Source organism: Rhizophagus irregularis, chromosome 13 (assembly GCF_026210795.1).
Source record: "Rhizophagus irregularis chromosome 13, complete sequence".
NCBI lineage: Eukaryota > Fungi > Glomeromycota > Glomeromycetes > Glomerales > Glomeraceae > Rhizophagus > Rhizophagus irregularis.
Genome location: NC_089441.1, coordinates 2,070,777 through 2,090,647, shown reverse-complemented (window position 1 = coordinate 2,090,647; position 19,871 = coordinate 2,070,777). Strand labels below are relative to the sequence as shown.

Sequence of the window (19,871 nt, the reverse complement as noted above, 5' to 3'; positions counted from 1 at the left end):
ATATCATTAGTCTTTCAGTTAAACAAAAGAAACGAATGATGATTTTTGACAAATTGATTAAAATGAAAGATTATCCTCACATTCACGAAAATGTGGGATCCACACCAATTTAGAAAAAATGTAATACTATTATTATATTTAATTGGAATTTGAAATTTTTTTTCCGATCAGAATATGGTAGTATTTTATATAATGTTAATATTTATATCTTGGCACATTTTATTCAAACCCGTGATTTGGTGAAATATCAATAGTTATTAGTCGAAATTAGATCTTTTAATTTATCATTAAATTACTGTTGTTTATTTATATAATAATCATTATATTTGTCTATTAGCTGCAAACATCCTTATCACCTGATTAGCCGTTCCTACTCAAAAAATAACGCAATAAAAAATAATATACTATCGAAATGCTATTTAATCTCTTGAATTTCGTCATATAATATGACGTCTAGTATACTATATATCGTCAAAATAACATCCATAACGCTTTTTTATACGAAAAAATTGATACATGTATTAAGAATAAGCCATTAAATAGCGACATAAAAAAAATTCTGGAACTTGAAAAAATCAGACCATGTGATAAAAATTTATCGGGCGTAGGATACTTTAACTGTTCGATATAGAACTATAGATGATCTGCCAGTTAATAGGCAATAAAACTACTATTTTTTAAACACATTCTTTTGCACACATGACTTCGGATAAATATAATGTATCTTACAAAAAGTAAACAATAATAAAGCCATCCTTACCCTGCCAGTGCGTGTACTTCCACATGACATATAAATGTCAAGTGGATTTTCGTGATATTTTTGAAGTCATTAAACGATCTAGGTTATGAATAACATATTTGAACTCTTCAAAATAAAAATGTAATTGCTCTTTATCGCCGTTTTCGAATAAAAAAAAATGAATTTTGAGAAAACTTGTGATTACTTAAATCTATTGTATTGAAGCTTGCAATCATTTGATAATGAAACTGGATGAAAACTTTATAATGAAATAATTATCATTTATTATAATTTTTTCTTAATTTATTATTCAGGTGAAGAAGTCACATGATTTAAATGTAAAAATTGTCGAAATTATTTATTAATTGTAACTGATTTTGGAGAAAAATTAAAAATTTATATTACCACTCAAATTAGATTATTTATTATTTTTAAAAATGTAAATGCAAAGATATACTTGACATCTAACATTAAAAAATAGTTTGCCCCTAAGTCACATGTCTATTATTTTGGAAAAAATACAGAAATCGAACTTTGAGGTTGCACCGAACCAAAGATATCGTGTTTGTTTTGATTCAAAAAATTGAAGGGGCAGATTTTAAACAGGAAAAGTCTGGATTTAACTTGAATAGGGGTCAATTTTTCACGATAATTTCAGGGAAAAATTATCCTGTCTAGAAATACCGACACTTCTAATGTAATGTTGTGAAAAAGAATTCTCGCATTACCTCGTTATATTTGCTAAAAAAAAATTGAACATTAGTATAGAATTCTATATGAAATTAAGAATTAAATTTTTAAATTATTTAATACCAATATTACCTTATATGCGTACGTCATTTAATTTATGCTAAGATTCTATGAAAAAATTCATTAAAAAAAAAGAATTTAGTTAAGGAGTTTCTACATCTTGAAAATGTAGATCAATATTTTATTTATATGATAAAATAAAAAATAAATAAATATACATAAAGTGTTACTTTAATTACAAACTATTAACTACAAGAAAAAAATTACCAAATAATCTTCATCCTCAAACTTACGACAAAAATACATATCTAGGTCATTTATTATCTAAATCATAATCCAGAAAATACATCATAATCATCATTCGGGTCATCATCATAATCATTTAGGTCATCATCATAACTCAGAAAGTTATTAAAGTTATTATAACTATTAAGGTTATTGAAGCTATTGAGGTTATTGAAGTTATTGAAGTTATTGAAGTTATTAAGGTTATTAAGGTTATTGAGGTTATTGAGGTTATTGAGGCTATTGAGGTTATTGAGGTTATTGAGGTTATTGAAGCTATTTAGGTTATTATTAAAACTATTAATAATAAAATCTTGATTATATTCTTGATTATAATCTTGTCCAATTTCTTCTTCATCTTCATTATCTTCGAAATCATCCTCATTATTATCCTTTTCAGGTCGTTTAGAAATTTCATATCGTGACCAATAATGAGCACAATCTTGTGCTTGATAATCTTTAATCTTTACTATATATTCTTTTAATTCTTTTCTTTTCTTTTCAAGCCACCCTTGTTTTTCTTCTGCTGCTAAAAATTCATACTCGTTTTTTATTCTTTCAACATCTTGAATAAAATAATATTTGTGATGGTTATTGTTAATATGTCCGATATATTCCGTATATGGAATACAACCTTTAAGATGTTGCGGGAAAATTACAGATCTTTTTACGCTTCTAAAAAAAAAAAAAAGTTTTTTAAAAAAAAATTCAAATTTTTTTAAATCAGACAAAATATTTTTTTTACTTACATTTCTCCTACAACATCTATAATATGTTCATCAGTCGCCATACAATGATCACAAAAATTGATTTTAACCAACCATTTATCAAAAGCAGTTTTTTCATATGGTTCCTTGCAAAAATGACAAATTTTTGTTGCTAAAGTGATCCAAATATATTGTTGTTCGCACATTCCATCAGGCGGTGGTAATTTTGGATATTTAGGGTAATGTATCAACCTACAATTTCTCCAAATTGACTGAGTAAATTCTGACTTGGACCAAAGTAAATCCCTAAAAAACTTCGATACGCATGAAAGCGTATATAAATCCGTAAATAAAAGGTAACTAAATATTTGCAAATAAATTTCCGTGGGCAAATTAATTATTGATACAGGAGGTTTAATTGAATAAAGTTGTTCTTGATTTTCTTGGTACGATGTTTCCTCCTGTTCTATTGAAGAAATATCTGTAGCACGTTCATTTTTCTCATTATTTCCTTTTCGTCTTTTCTAAAAAAAAAAATAAATATTAATCTTTGTCAAGAATGTAAAGATTGTGCTAATCGAAAAAATAATTAACATACAATCTTCGGAATCCATGCCCCCTTCTTAACCTTCAAGCCGGTTAATATTTTATTCTTTAAAGAACGAGAAGACATTCTTTTCGTATAAATAAACTAATATTAATAAAAGTTATGAATGCTAAAATTTCGAGAGAAGTTTGGAATTTATCTCTTACTTTCTGAATAAGTTGATAAGTTTGACTTAAGAAGACTTGCAAATAAAATCTTTTCCCCCTTTTTTTAGGAAAAAAAACAATGAATTAAAGAGAAGATGATCTTTTTTTATGTTATTTTAATTGTCGAAATAAAGAAGTCACCTTTCTTTTTAAGATATTCATTTTTTTTTATGCATGAACAAATCAGAAACTTCTTAAAAATCAAGTTCTTAAACAAGATTCAACTGAGCATAATGTAATTGTGTAATATGGATTAGTCAATTATGGATATTAACGCTACACTGTGATCTCTTACACAAATTTAAATATAAACTTGCTGCGGTAAATAAATATATATATGATTTAATATATCTCTAATTAATTTCATACTTCAATGTTTGTGAGTATATTTTTTTATATAAATAGTTACAAGCTTTTTTTACATATACTGACGCTTTTATATATACGTATTTGGCTTGGACAAATTAATAAAAAAAGTTTCGGGAATAAATTAAGTAAATTGATTGAACATCATCAGATTCATAATAAACTTTACTTAAAGGGGTTAATCATACAATCTTATAGCATTAGAAGAGTGCTTTTATCAAGATAATGGTTATTCAGATGGTTCTTTAAACAAAGTGTAAAATGATAACGAGAAAAATTGTTCTCGCATAGGTCATTTTTTGTGATACGTTACTTGTACGGCCCTGTATCACTTTACTTTCTTGGCCCGCATGTCATGCAATACGGTATGCTAGTCAAGATAGTAACACGAGGTGAGTCAAGAAATAATTTTTGTATCTTAGAGATGGATTCGTCGCACAAACAAATAAGTTTCGCACGCCAACTTTCTTTCAAGATATACCTACCAATTTCCATTCTAAAAAAAATAATCCAAATTCTTTCATATTTTTTTTTTCACGCATTGTCCCTTAACAAAAAAATCTTTCACATGTAAAAAAAAGAAATCGCTTTTGAAAATAATTTTTTTTATACATTAAGGTTTATGCGAATGAATATTTGAGCGTTCGGGGCATTTTTTGATTAGCTTTAAAATAGGCTGTACTAGCTGTACTAGTGGATTCCTTTTGTTGTACAATATGTTTGCAAATAAGGAAACAAAGGATACCTCACATGTTATTATTGAATGTGTCGAAAATTACCTGGAACTGCTACTCGTTAGCAAAAACGACAAAAAATTTTTCATCACATCTTAGTTAAGAACCTGATGACCCGCTCACGTGATAATCATGCATAGCTATGCTTGTAAAGGTTAAATATTAGATACTTTGTGAGTTGGCGCGAAGTTGGCTGTGCTACAAATCTGGCGCACATTCAAGACGTTGCATCAATCTTTAATAACGGATAATAGTAAGTACGTTAAACAATATGCTGGCTTAGAAACGCATTTACTATTGATCTGTATTAATAAATAACTAGTACTAATATTGTAACAAACATATATATTAATATAAAATAATGCTTTTAAAACTTACTGGCGAAACAAAATCAAAGCAAATTTATTAAAAACTATTATGTTTAAATTGGTTCATTATAAAAATGGCTAGCGAATTTAATAACATTTTTTTTAATTGTTTACTAGCAAGCAACATATATAAACTGATTAACTGAATATATGTATTTGTTGTTTATTTATTTGGTAAGAAAAATCATGACTAAGAATATAATTAACTATATGGTAGCTTTATATAAATCAATTATATATACTGTATATAGTTAATTAATAAAATAAGATTCCTTATATGGTAAAATACATATATTGTAGTTTTTAAACTAATTATAATATTTTTATATTATTTAAATAGTAAATTGCTAATATACTTTGTAAATAAAAGTAGTGATAATATAATAAGACTAATAACTAATATTAATTGTATTAGTTGCTGTAAATAGTTGGAAAGACTAAAAGCCAAGTAATTATAATCTTTTAGTTAAATACAATAGTATACTAGTATTTACAGCCTATTTATATACAATTAACTTATATTATATATAATATTATAACACTAAGGTTGTAATTCAAAATATAATAATTATTACTTACTTTAATTACCTAAATTTAAATTTAAAGACTGCCATTTTTTACATTTTTTTAATAAGGCATATTAAATATATAATATTAGAAAAAAAATAAATTTAAAGATTTAATAGTTAAATAGTATACAAAAATTTATATTAAAAATAGCAAAAGATTAAAAGGAAAATTTACTATTAAGCAAAAATTAATTTACAAAATTTTTGAATATTAATTTAATAAATTAAAACTTCAAATATAATAAAGTAATTTTATAATAACTGATAATTTGAAATAAATTTAATTATTACTTTTACTAAAAATCTTAAATTTCAAATAAAATTATTAAATTAAAATAATAAATAATATTGTAATAATTTATTAAATTATAAATTACAAATAAATTTACTTAATAGTATAAAAATTTCTTAAGCAAAAATTATAATTTATTAATCTATTAAATAATTTTAATTATATATAAATTCATATTTATATTATTATTATTATATAAAATTTTTAGGTAGATCATGACAGTCACCTTTGAATTTGAGGTCGCATCATGGTTTTTAACAATGATGTGATCGTTTAGGTAACAGGTTGACTTGTTCTTTATGAAAAGTAGTCTTGTTTCATAATGCTTAATTCTTATATGTATTTGTTTATCTTATATTTTGTAAGTTTATATATGGGGATGTCCGTAGCAAAAAGGAAGATGGGATAATTCCGTAATTTTAAAAAAATCGCAATTTAAATCACGTGATAAATTTGGCAGATCATCACTTAATTTGTAAAATAAATTGACTTTCAGACCTTTTTTTTTTTATCTAAAACTAAATTTTACAGGCAATTTACTAAGAGTATGATTGATTTTCTTTTAATAAGTTTATGTTGCTTGTTAATTCTATAAAAGTAAAATGCAAATACAGTCAACTCTCTTTATAGTCACACATTTGGGACAGTCCATATTTGGTGATTATAAAGAGATGTGACTATATAAAAAATTTCTTATATTTGTATATCATAATTCCGGCCAAAAATTAACATAATTTTGGCCAAAATTATACTTAAAACTTTATTGTGTCGTAACTTAGCCAATATTAATCGTAGAGAGATGATCTTACCGCCATTCGATTCGTCTTGATGAGACGGTTCTAATGGTATAAAATACGTCGAAATCCAATCACTAGATTAATTTCCGAAATTAAAAAAATATTAATGGTTTTTGTGTAATAACTCTGCCAATATTGATCCTAGAAAGACAATCTTACTACCATTCGATTCGTCTTGATGAGACGAATCTAATGGTATAAGATACATCGAAATCCAATCACTAGATCAATTTCCGAAATTAAAAAATATTAAATGGTTTTTAAGTAATAACTCCTTCAATATTTATCACAGAGAGATGAGCTTACCACCATTCGATTCGTCTCGATGAGGCGATTCCAACGAGCTATAAATCGTCTTTTTACAATCACTAGGTACTGAGAAATCTAGCAAAATGTTAAATGGCGCAGTAAACGTAAATCAAGAAATATTATAATGCCGATGTTTAACATTTTGTTGAATAACTCGTCAGCCAGTGATTGGAAAAGGATAAACTACCACCATTCGATTCGTCTCAGTGAGACGATTCTAACAAGCTATGATACATCTTTGTACGATTATTAGATGCCAAGTTATTTAATATATTCTTTATATAACTGTGATTATAAACGGTTCTTTTTAATATAAGATTTTTAAGGATAGGTGTGATAGTGACTATAGATAGATTGTGACTATATAGGATAGATTTTAATAATAAAGTGTTTTGAACATTCAACTGGTGTGACTATATAGTAGAATGTGACTATAACGGGAGTGACTATAGAGGGAGTTGACTGTAATAAGAAAATTTCAGAATTAAACTTTTTTTACTAATATATTATTAATAAAAAACCATATTTTCCTAATAATTAGACCAATAGACATTTAATTATAATAAAATCTCAAATTTGAATTTTTTAGCCTATCCCCCCTTTAGCTACGGGTGTCCTCATATGTAAGTAAGCGTGATTATAATAGGACATAATCGCATCTATAATAAAGTATTAAAAAAAAAAAAAAAAAATTATTATTATTATATATAATTTATATAATTTTATAAAAATTATATATTTATATATTGTATACTGTAATTACAGCTAAAATTTAATATTATATTTAGAATAAATTAATGGTTTTTTTTTAATTGAATTTTTCTAACTATCACCAGGAGTGATGATTACTGGTGATTAAAATTATAATGATTGACTAGTATTAAAAAAATACACAGGTCGAAAAGTGAAAAATCAGGCATCAATCAGTCACCAATCGGTCACCAATCAGGTATCTGATTGGTGACCGATTGGTGCCTGATTTTTCACTTTTCGACCTGTGATATAGTACCAGTAAAAATTAATAATTCTGCCAATAGTAATGATCAGTTGATCACCCTTAGTGATTTGAAATAAAAAACTTTAGTATAAATGTACTTTTTTTGAAAAATCTTTTGTTTAAACAAATTTTAAAAAAATTATATTATTGAATTTAGTATAATAAAAAATTTTTTTTTACTGAATATTTGGTATAACTTAGTATTTAAACGAAAGGTTTATTTTATTAAACTCTAACTGTAGTATAAATATTAAAAAAAAATATATTAAATCTTATAAATTACTGCAAATTTTTTAATAAATTAAATTTTATTTTTAGAGTAATTATAGAAATCAATATTTTTAGTTGCAACTAGTAGTAATAGATTTTGATCATTTATAATTCATTCAAACTATTTTAATAAAAATAAAAAAAATAATAATAAATAGTAATACTTTAAAAATATAATATTACAAGTCTACAATATTAATTCAATATTATGAATATAGATCTTTTGGTATTAATAATGCTATTGAATAAATTAAATATGCATTAATTAAATGTAAGAGTTTTTTCTCATAAATAAATAAGTATACTAAAAATCAATAAAATGCTATAAGTAAACATTATTACCCTAATTTTATTGGTAATATATTTATTTTTTATAATATGTATTTGCAGTATTTTCTCTACACCAATATAAATACAGTATAAATACTATTGTGGTCTTAAAGATTATCATCTTAAGCTTTAAATTTTGGAATCAGAATTATAGTGAAATTATATAAGGAATGAATTTCTTTATTTCAAAATTAAATGCATCTGAAAGTTGTAATCTTGCTGATACATTAAGGAATAAACTGACCAGGAAGAAAAGAAATTTAAATGAGGTTTTTTCTAACATTATTATTAGTTTATAATGATAAATCTCAAATCAAAAGTCATGCAAATGTAATGTTAATGTATTTTAGTTAATCATTATAGAAAATGGGATAAAAAAAAATCAATAAATTATTTCTTTAAAATTGGCACTCAACATCTTATAGTTTATAGAAATTCCCAAGTGCTTTACCATGAAAATTGACTAAAATCAAGATGTAAGATTAGTCAATTGTATTATTCAAATTTCAAAATTTCTATACAACTAGCCCAGCTGACCGGCAATTTTTTACGTCACGTGATCGCTTTTAATTCATCACACGTCTGAGTTTCACTATTTATATTTAACTGAGTAGGTAAAAACTTATTCGTCACCCGTTATTTGTCACAGTTTATTTTCACGTGTTAGTGCAAAATTTAGTTTTTCTACACTAATTACTGCGGTTGTCGATCATGTGCTTTACCATACTTTTTTAATAAAAACATTAACGATAAATGTTTTTCGACTTTATATTCCAATTACTCGTTTCATTCTCTTACCAATTTTTCGAGTATGACGTCTTGGCATATCCTATGAGAGAGATATCGGCAAAATGCATAACCTAAATCAAGCTAAAGTAATAATGAAGTTATGTTATTTCTGCTAAAACTTATCGATAATTTATTAAAAATTATCTAAATTATCTAAACATAACAACGAATTCTAATTAAAATATAAAGTGAATTTTGACCAGATTACTAGTATAGTTAATGAGTTTATTACGATATTGATGATAAAATTATTGTTCTTCAGATTTTATGCATTAAATCTTTATAGGGGATATAATAAATATTAAGAGATGATAACAATGATAACATTAAAATGATAGGATAAAAAAAAAATAGATCTCTTAAGTAATTATTTTAACAATTTCCATTGATAAAAAGAATTACATTATGAATTTTTATTATATTTAATTTTTAATTTTTTTGAATATCACATTTAATGAAAAGAATCCGATAGACAATATATATAAATTAAAAAACTCTGGATACGTGTTGTATGCCACTGCCTCGAATTACTCCGAATTATCTAGCCCATTCTAGAAACCTTTCAAAAGCTGTATCTTCATTTTATATTTTTCTTGTCTTACTTTCCGTTTCAAAAATTAACATACGCCATAACTTCTTTACAAATAGCTCGGATTCCTCATCTAAAGTCTGTATATAAATCAAAGGATATAAAAAGTCAATGATTTAGCTTGTTAATTACTCTTTGATATTTAATGCAACATACCATCATCATTTCTTTGGTTAAGTCTTCAGCTGGCTTTTTATTACGTAAATGATCAATAACAAAAGAGACTAATTCATCTTCTTGTACGCCGAGATATTCAACAATTTTTTTACTTACAAATGGCTGTAACTTTTTGCTAAGAATATTCTGTTGTGAAATAATTATTATTTATGTTAATAAAAACAAAAATTTTTTTAAAAAAAGGAAGAAAACTATGAACCACATATGAAATTTACCTCATCTAATTCCTCCCATTTAACATTCCAATTCCAAAGTCCTTCTTTATCCGTTGGTATAGTTGCCACTAATTCTTTAATTTTCTTTTTCCTTTCTTCGGTTTTGTTTTCATCGTCCTCATTATCACTATATTCCAAAGGAACTAAAATTCGACGTTTACGTTTTGATTCAATACCTTCTTCATCGTCAAATTCCTCATCTTCAGCTGGGGCCATTAATGCCGCGCGACGTTTTGATGCAAGATTAAGAGTTAGCTTTGGTTTAACGCTATTATTTTGTGAAGTACCATTTGTGGCAAGCGTCAAAATTTCTTTTTCATTATTTAATTCAGCTTCCATAGCTTCTTCACGCTGTTTTCTTTCTTCCTCAAGCGTCTGTAATCGATGTTGCTCAAGCTCAATTTCCTGCTGTTCTCGCAACCTATCTGCCTCATCCATAGCCAATTCACGTGCTCTGAACTGTTGTCGATGGAACCACCAACGAGATCTACATAAATTATAAAAAAGTTATAATTTCTCCGTTAAATTGATTACAAGATGAATGTGATATATACCTGTCTTTGTAATATTCTTCTTGACCTCTATCAGCTTCAATGTCATCGTCCCATTCCGCTAACTTCCTCGCCATTATTTCCCGATCTCGAATTTGTTTTTCTCTAATATCTAAATCTCGTTCTGCTTCACGTTCACGATTTGTTGCCATTGTTTCTTCTCTATGTTGCCATCGTCTTTCCCTCTAATATAAGATAATTATTATTAAAATCAGTATATATAATCCAAAAACAAAATTTTAAATAATTTAATATACCTCTTTAAAAGCCATTTCCATTTCGGTTTTTCTTTTAGCTTGTCTACGTTGTTCCTCTTCTTCATCGTCTAAAATATAAGATTCACGTCTTGATTCTCTTGCAGGAACAAAATTTACTGGTTGATGATAATGTCCATATTGCCGATCTCGATCTCTATCACGATCCCGCTCTCTTTCTCTCTCACGTTCTCTCTCTCTATTTTCCCTTCCATGTGAACGCTCTCTTTCTTTTTCAGCTTTAGCTCTACGATTTGCTCGTTCTTCTTCTTCTCTCTGGCGCTCTCGCTCTCTTGCTGCAGCACGTTCTCGAAAGAATGCTATTTCTCGGTAAATAAGATCCTTTTGATCTGGAGGAAGATCAGCCGGTAAATCTGTGTCATCATCCTTTTCTCCATGTTCTGTTTTTATTTCTGTAGCTGGTGATGTTCGAAGAGCTAGTTTATTTTCATGATGAGAATTTATTGAAGGTGACAGATCTCTTCTATCCTGTGGCTTAGTCATGTCTTCAACAACGATTATAACTGATAACAAGGCATTTTTATCTAACTCTGTATCATGCTGAAAGATAATTATTGACATCAATTATGATAGCTAAAAAAAAAAAGAAAAATTATTTCTATAGTTTAATACAGACCACCGTTCTTGGCCTTGAAGCCTCATATTGATCAAGATATTTTCTTGTATTCTCATCGGCTTTAACCTATAATATATGTGGATAAAATGTTATTTAGATGAGGAATTAGGATTAAAAAGCAATTTATCAAGAAATGATTGCTTACTATTAATTTTTTGCCATTAGCACCTTCCTCCAAAGCAGGAAGAACAACTCCCTTGTCTTTTTTATCATCACCCGAACCTTCACCACCAAGTACACGCAAAGCACGCAGTACACTATCAGCATCAGCATATTCCGCAAATCCAAAACCCTTTGGATTTCCGGATTGGTCTTTAACTCGCTTCCAAGATTTTAATGTACCACAAGTCTTTGCAATCGCCAGATAAGCAAATCAAAAAAAAAAACCAAAAATAAATTGTCAGCTAAAGTATTTGATAAAATCACACCTGAAGATGTTCATGCGCCCAATAAGCGCATTAAAGCTTTCAAGACTAAGATAAATTCGAAAGCTATCTGGGAAAAAAAATTTTTAGCATCCAAAATAATATACGTTTTAGGTCGTAAGAAAATTATACAAAAGTTTTTTCTTAATCGCACCTCCAAATATTTACGCCTTCTTTTAAAGCTCCAAGGTTCATAAGAATCCAATTTGATAATATAGTGTTCATTAAAATCTCCATCCCTTCGATTGGAAAATCATCGTCAACTTGTTGACAAGTATCGATATATAGCATTCATTTGCCCACCAAAAAAATTAAATAATTGATCACTACCTTAAGAATTTTTTCCATCCAATCATCAGTTACTCCCGGTGATATCCCTCCAATGAAAAGAGTTGTCAATTTTTCTACTTCTGAACCTGGGGCTGCCATTGGTGATATACCACCCAAAGGTATACCATAACCTGGTCTAGGAGCCATATAAGCTGTACGTTGTGTGGGAGTACCAGAAGTATAGCCACCCCGCGAGGTTTGTCCATAGGTAGGAGGACCGCCTGGTGGAGTAAAAGGTGGTCGTTCGTAAGGAGCTCGATATTGAGCTATGAAATAACAGTAAGTAAAATATTTAAATGTAAATATAAATGAAGAAATCAGAACGGGAACTCTACCATAATGTCCTGGGCGGTAAGGATCCATTGAGTTATATATTTCGTGACAGGTAATTAACACAAATAAATCTATAAAACTTTTTTTTAAATCTTTATAATTTTAAGAGTTGTTTATATAGGATTTCTGTTGAGTGACGTAGTACAAGTTTTAATTAGTCCATATTATTAATAATCACGTGATTAAATGTAACTTAGAAAGTTTTGATCACGTTTTTTTTTTGTGTCCGTACACAACATATTTAAACATGGTTAGCACAGAATATAATTTGTGAAAATCATATCTTTAAAATTGATTCATCCGCAAATTTAATAATTTGGCGTACTTTCTCATCTATTTTTTTTAAAAAAATAGGGAATAAAATAAATTTCATAATGAAATATTTTTTCTTTACATTTTAGTTTGATTTTTCTTTTTCTAATGTTGATAAATAGAGCATATAATTTCCTTGTATCATTTCTTCAATTACTGGCGCGGGGTTTTCGAATTTTTCTTCTCTCATTTCTTTATTCCAAACTGAAAAAATAGCTCCTAAAAGAGATAGAAACTGCATTCAAAATGTATGTCTTTTAAAAGTAAATTATGATAAAATAAGGATACTTCACATACCATTTAACTTTGGATTATAAATACATTTAAAATATGCTTCAACAACGTCATCAATTGATGACCACCAATGATCAGGAATTCCAATTGCACCAGCTGTCATTCCAGTTCCTGATAGAGACTTTATTCAATACTGTAAATTATCTATAAATTCAAATATAAAATTTAAAATTATACTTACTGGTGACACTTGGACATACAGCATTAATAGTAATATTGTGTAATTCACTAACTTGCGCCATGGATCTCGTCAAACTAATGACCTAAAATAAAAGAAATTGTTTAAGCAAAGAAAAAAAATTTTTTTAAATAAAATTTAAAATTTGCGTTTTACACACTCCAGATTTAGTGGCACAGTAAACACCAAAAGTAAACACCGGATGTATTGCAGTGATTGAAGCCGTGTTAATTATAATACCACCTTGTGGATTATTTTGTTTTAAATATTGAAATGCAAGTTTCGTTCCTATAATAAAAGAAATCGTTATAATTATCTAATTGTTTCAGGGATAATAATTGAATTTTTTTACCGTAAATTACACCCATAAGATTGATTTCTATAAGTTTGCTAAAGTGTGTTGGTTCTTCTAGTGAATCTTGCAACATTCCGTTTTCAATATCCGTAATAGCAGCATTATTAATTACGATCTTAAATAAAGTAAATAAATTTAAATTCATTAAAAATATTTTATTCATAATAAATAAAGATTTCTTATAAATCAGTATAAACTTACATCAATTTGTCCAAATGTTTGTTTAGTTTTATCAAATAAGCTTATTAGTTCATTCCACTTGCTTACATCGGTTTTATGAAAAATTGCAATAATTTCTGACTTACTAATAAAAAAAAAAGATATTGTTAATTAATACTGATAAATGGATATGATATTATTTTTTTTTTCTTACTTTGCGTTAAATTCTTTGGCAATTTTCTCGCCGGCGTCTTCATTAACATCAGCGATAACAACTTTTCCTCTAAAAATAAGTTTCATGATTTATAATTATAATTTTGTAGAATCGAATTTATAATAAGTAAGCATATTACATTTACCCTTCATTGACTAAACGTGTCGCAATTGCTAAATAGTTTATCAGATATATAACAAGATTATAAAAACATGATGAGATTCATAATCTTTTTCTTTTTTGTTTTTTAAGAATACATACCGTGACCAATTCCCGAGGACGCACCTGAATTAACCAAACTTCTTAATAAATTTAAAAATGTCATGAAAATTATATAGGAATCACAATTTTGGAATAAATTAAATAAATTACCAGTAATAATAGCAACTTTTCCTTTGACTTGTTGAGTAGTCATTACGAAAAAAAAAATAGGAAAAAAAATTATCGCAATAATGTAATTCCGATGTTTGTTTATTTGTTCCTTTTAAAGTTCGCAAGTTCATATTTAATTGTAATAATTTTTTCGGAGTATCCAAATATAAACAAATATACAAATATTAATTTTATTGGTTAGACTATTAGTCCTGAGATTATGATCATCCGGATAATCAATTATCCATCGAAATGTCCACATCGTGACTTAAATCCTATACAATAGCACAAATCAAGGTTATTAACAGAGCAACATAAGTCATGCATCTAATGTTTGACTCATCGAAATTACTTTTTCAAATCCCATTTCTAATAATATTAAGAAATCAAATTGCACTTTCGACTATTATGAATTTACTTTAAGGACAGAATAACTCCTTTCTAATAACATAAATTTGTGAATAATTGATAAATAATCCAATTTTCAAAGGTATGATTTTAATTCACCTGTTACATCAAAATGTAAGTAGAGTTCCAATCCATCAATAAATTAGATAGATCAGATGAGCATTTTGTTGACGGATCGGATGACGGATTGAGATCGGATGAAGTCGAATCATCCGTCAGATCTGAAACCATTTTGCCCCTTTATGTTAGTAAAAAAAAATTTTTTTTTAACGTTCTGTAAAAAAGAGAAAAGGTATATTGAATTAACTAAAATTAGTTAGAGGGCAAATTGGTTGAATTCAGATTTTCCTTGATATCAGATGGATCACGTTTTTCGAATCACGGATGGAAAAAGCAATCATATGTTTAAGTTGAATTTTTTCCTTTTTATCATACAAATATCATTTTTGGTGCAAACTTGAATATGAGAATTTTTAATTAATAATGAGGTGCAATAGAATATAATAATTAAATATACCAATTTATTATTATTAAAAACTGAGAATAGTAGAAAATCAAAAAAGATAATCTTATCTAACTGATGATTTTGAAATATTTGGATATTATAAAACTTTTATAGTGATTCTCCTAATAGATATTGCTCATGAAGTAGACTTAGACACGTCAGGAAAAAAAATTTTTTGGGCATACGGTACTATATACTGTATATGAGAAATTGATTATCGACGGATCTAAAAGATATTTTATAAAGCACACTTCTATTTAATTCTTTTTAAGGTACAAATTATAAAGAAACAATATCGAAGTTCTTTGCATAAACTTTTAAAATCGAACCATATAGTAACTATATCAAAACTTTATCATAGAACTTATCGTAAAGATTTAATACCATATCGTGACCAAATCTTGATTATAAGTTAACGCGGATCGTATGTATAAAGTTGATGCATATTAAGGAGATCGTCACCTGATATAACCGGCTCGTGCAAAAATAGTATTGAAATCGAAAACATATAGTAAATGTATATTTAAATTATATTAAATGCATGTTTAAGTTATAGTAAACAAATATTAAAGTTGCAATAAAGTTATAGTTGATTTATTTTAAAGTTGATATATTATAAACTTTATTTTAGAAATATTAAATTGTTCTATCCTAAATCTAATTAATCATACGAATTATTCTAATCTATAAATAAAACTAATTGTTCAATAAACATAGATATAAATTTTCTTATAATGTTAAATGTTCTCTTAACTTTATTAATAACATTTTTTTTCAAAATTTCAAAACTTATTAGAATTCTGGTATCTAAAAAAAAAATAAAAAAAAATAAATAAATAAAGGTTATTACGTATTAAAATGTTTTTGAAAAGAAAGTCTTTGAAAGTATTCTGAAACACACCTCCGGGGTTCCTGTAACAAAGATGGGGCTGGTGTCTTATGAAAGAGATAAACAACTAATGTTATTAAAATATCTTTTTAAATTTAGTTTCGAAATTATTTTGAAACTCACATTATCTTTCATAATTCCATTGTGAAGTTCTAAGATTTTCGCTTCTTGGTACTCATCTTTAATCCGACTTGGTTTAATTCAACTTTCACGACACTCTACAAAATCCCTAAGCTTAGAAAAGGTACCTCATCGATATCTAAAAAAGAAAAAATGAAACGTTAGTAAAACATTTTGCAAAAAAAATCTTTAAAAAAAACCTCCAAATCTCATCCCCCCGTCTAGAAAAGTCATCTAAAACAAAAGAATAAAATTCGAAAAACAAATAACCCCAATTTTCTTTCCTCATCCCATCTAAAAAAAAGATAAAATTTGAAACGTTAACATACGTTTCGTTAGAATAAATAAACTAAACCAGAGAAAAAAAACTTACCAAAAATGAATCCCACGTGTCCAAGAGACCCAAAGAACTACTGACCGTTCATTAAAATATATTCATTATAGAATTTGATTTTTTTTGTGGGTTTTCTTCAACTCTTTTTTAAATAAAATACGAGAGAAGAAGTAAAGGACGAGGGCAGAAAAACGAAATTTATCTTTTTATAAAAAAAAATTAAAAATATGACGGTTAAACAAACCATAAAGAAAATAATTTTTTTAAAAAAAAAAGATATAAAACAATGAAGAGGAGAAGGAATGAAGAGAAAAATGAAGGAAAGAAATGGGGGAAAATGAAAGGTAAAGAGCAAAAGGGAAGATTTCGTTAGAGAAAAAAAGTTTAAAAGTTAAAAATAGTTTTTTTATATTAATGATTGCTAAAAAAAGTTTAGATCACTATAGTTATTTTATAATATCACATGTATCACATGATACGTAAGGCTTTTCCCGATGTTAAAAATTTCAAATTTATTATAAAAAATATGAATAAAATAAATTGGCAGATTCATCGCTAAATAATATTTAATACATCTAAGAAATATCTTAGATTAATTTTCACTACTAATTCTCGATGTTATTTACCACCTATTCACCACCTATTTACCACCTATTTAATAGCATTTTACAACTTCGTAAAGATATGTTATCGCGAGATCGTTTGGTATTTTGATACCATGTCGTCACATGTTGGATAATAGATCGTTGTGATTTGATGGGATTTCTCAACTGCATGGTAACAAATCATGGGTTTCTGCAAAGTAGAACAAACTGCGAAAAAAAATTTTTTTATATTCTTCAGTTATATTTAGATTTTTTTAGTCCAAATTTCTTTTTATCGGATGATTAACCGGCTAACCTGATACTACAGGCATATTACACGAAACGGTGTGGTTCTTATAAATAACTAACCTTTAAAAGGTATTTTGTTAATCACATTTTTATTTTATTCTTTTCAAAATAGAAATTAACGGCACAAGTTATAAAGAAACAAACAATATCGAAGTTAAAATGAAAAAAAAATGAAATTGAAAAGAATAAAAATGAAATTGAAGGGGAATGAGGTTTAATAATTTGACTTTATGTAATTTTTTTTATATATATAAAATATTCTATAATTTATAATAATGCAATCAATCATTGTTCTGGCGTATTATCTTTGGCAGGTCCATTAAACGTAGCCTTAACTTTGCCGTTTTTTTCTTTCGATGGACTTTCGTCTTTTTGAGCATTTTTTCTTTAATGATTAAATTAATAAAATTAATAGATTTCTTTCATTGTTTTTTAAAAAGTAATAATATTATATTTGTATTTACCTTTCAATTAATTGATCTAAATTCAAAGGAGAGGCTGTTACGATAGTAGCCATAAGTACAATCAAGAGAGCAAAGAAGATTTGACGCGAATTCATTTTTATAGTGTTTGGATCTTTTTGTATTTTGATATTTTTAATTTCTTATTTAAAAGAATTATTTTTTAAAAAATTTTTATTTGATTTTCTGAATTAGTTGAATTGGTGAAATTCTTAAGTTGGAAAGCCATTTATATATTGATTTTTTTCAATAGGGCTTATATGCTTATATTCAACAAAACGAAATTAATTATACAAAAAATAATTGGAAAAAAACATTCAAACATTTCTTTCTTTCATTTTAATATAACGACAATTTATTTTTTTAAAAAAGAAAGAAAATAAAGAAAATAATTTTTTAAACGAATAATATTTTATCTTGCAGATGTGTAATTGGTTAAACTAAAAAAGGAAAATAAAGGAAAATAAAGATTATAGAAGTCCTTGTTAAACGTTTAATTTTGTGTAACGATAAATAATTATGCATTATATACTTTTTAATTGTTATATGATAAAGAAATTATCACCTGATCAATTAATACAATTTAATTGAAATTTTATGTGAACAAAGAGATTATGAATTCAAATTGTATCAGATATAATTTATCAAAGTGCGCGCAAAAAAAATAAATATAACAAAAATGTAAATATGATGCAAAAAAAACGCCCAAATCAGGTTGGTTGAAAATTACTTTTTTAACAACAGTCGAAACAAAATTTTATTTTTTAACCCTTTTTGAATATCTATTTCCTTGTTTTTTTTTAAAGAAAGAAAATAAAATAGAAATACATAACAATAATGTAAGAAAAAAATCTTTATGTAATTTCTATAGTACAGTATCATCATCCTTTCTTAATTGATCTTCGGATATATCAATACTCTTATTTATTTCGATTACATTTGTAGGAGGTTCTTCATGTTTTATATTTTGTCTTTCAGAAAAAGGTATTTTAAAATATAGCGCATCAAATGTTCTTCCAATAAGACTAAATATTATTGAAATACCAGCGGATATTAAAGAAAATATAGGAATTGGATCATATATAATACTATTCCGTTGTAAATACATACATGTCTACAGAATAATTGAATTATTTCAATAAAATTCGTTGGAATAAATAAATAAATAAATAAAAGATTGCTTACTCTAATTATAAATTGTGGTACATCTTCAATAAAGATGTTTGTAAAACTTCCCAAAATATTTTAACTTCTGCTTCTTTTGATATACTAGGTGCGCAAAAATAACGTAAATTTGCTAATCGTGAACTAGTAATCACATTTAAGATGGCGATGTCAGCTGAAGTAAAATTCATAAGCCACTTGCTAAATTTTTCATTTGCATATTTTCTTTTAATATTATTTATGTATAATGCGAGAATTGAATTAAATTCAATTGGTCCAACTAAAAACAAGATGCTTTAAAAATATTAATAGTTACTGTATTTTTGTATTTTTTTCTGATGAAATAAAATCATTATATACTAGTATATTTGAATTCTTGCCTGTGGATGTCGATACCTTACTATAGAGAATATAATTATGCTTCTCCCGAGAAAAAAATTTTGTTATTAATTCATACTCAATTGGTGAGAACGGTAATTGTAATTAACATGACCAAAAAAAATAACATTTATTAAGAAGAATTGACGGTAATTCATGTTTGTATTTCGTTCTTTGTATATAAAATGTGTTTTCAAGTAAAGGACGAGGGCAGAAAAACGAAAGTTATCTTTTTATAAAAAAAATTAAAAATATCATGACGGTTAAAA

The 19,871-nt window shown here is 26.5% G+C and overlaps 4 protein-coding genes across 5 annotated transcripts; all 4 read right to left on the bottom strand.

The window, feature by feature from the left end:
- Positions 1–1,629: 1,629 nt before the first annotated feature.
- OCT59_005036 (uncharacterized protein) lies at positions 1,630–3,356 on the bottom strand. The gene is made up of 4 exons (XM_066138115.1): positions 3,235–3,356; positions 3,080–3,155; positions 2,524–3,005; positions 1,630–2,449 (listed from the first exon to the last, which is right to left on the bottom strand). Exons 2-4 carry the CDS (start codon positions 3,152–3,154, stop codon positions 1,819–1,821), a joined length of 1,188 nt encoding a protein of 395 aa, XP_065997296.1. The 5' UTR covers position 3,155; positions 3,235–3,356; the 3' UTR covers positions 1,630–1,818.
- A 6,281-nt stretch (positions 3,357–9,637) lies between these two features.
- Positions 9,638–12,596, bottom strand: OCT59_005035 (uncharacterized protein; the record flags this gene model as incomplete). Of its 2 annotated transcripts, XM_066138114.1 has the most annotated exons (11): positions 9,638–9,724; positions 9,801–9,833; positions 9,918–9,947; positions 10,037–10,523; positions 10,591–10,772; positions 10,845–11,402; positions 11,479–11,544; positions 11,624–11,770; positions 11,821–11,827; positions 11,907–11,969; positions 12,058–12,098. In XM_066138114.1, the coding sequence occupies 11 exons, from the start codon at positions 12,096–12,098 to the stop codon at positions 9,638–9,640; spliced, it is 1,701 nt and encodes a 566-aa protein (XP_065997295.1). The 2 variants fall into 2 exon arrangements, with proteins under 2 accessions (XP_065997295.1, XP_065997294.1); XM_066138113.1 differs by lacking the exons at positions 11,907–11,969; positions 12,058–12,098 and adding exons at positions 12,234–12,499; positions 12,569–12,596 and having other exon boundaries at positions 11,624–11,827.
- A 367-nt stretch (positions 12,597–12,963) lies between these two features.
- On the bottom strand, positions 12,964–14,493 carry OCT59_005034 (uncharacterized protein; the record flags this gene model as incomplete). Its single annotated transcript, XM_025330055.2, has 10 exons — positions 12,964–13,097; positions 13,176–13,283; positions 13,354–13,435; positions 13,511–13,638; positions 13,703–13,820; positions 13,907–14,009; positions 14,079–14,147; positions 14,224–14,251; positions 14,340–14,363; positions 14,451–14,493. The coding sequence occupies 10 exons, from the start codon at positions 14,491–14,493 to the stop codon at positions 12,964–12,966; spliced, it is 837 nt and encodes a 278-aa protein (XP_025185864.1).
- A 4,432-nt stretch (positions 14,494–18,925) lies between these two features.
- OCT59_005033 (uncharacterized protein) lies at positions 18,926–19,168 on the bottom strand (the record flags this gene model as incomplete). The annotated part of the gene is made up of 1 exon (XM_025324484.2): positions 18,926–19,168. The coding sequence occupies one exon, from the start codon at positions 19,166–19,168 to the stop codon at positions 18,926–18,928; it is 243 nt and encodes an 80-aa protein (XP_025185862.2).
- Positions 19,169–19,871: the final 703 nt, after the last annotated feature.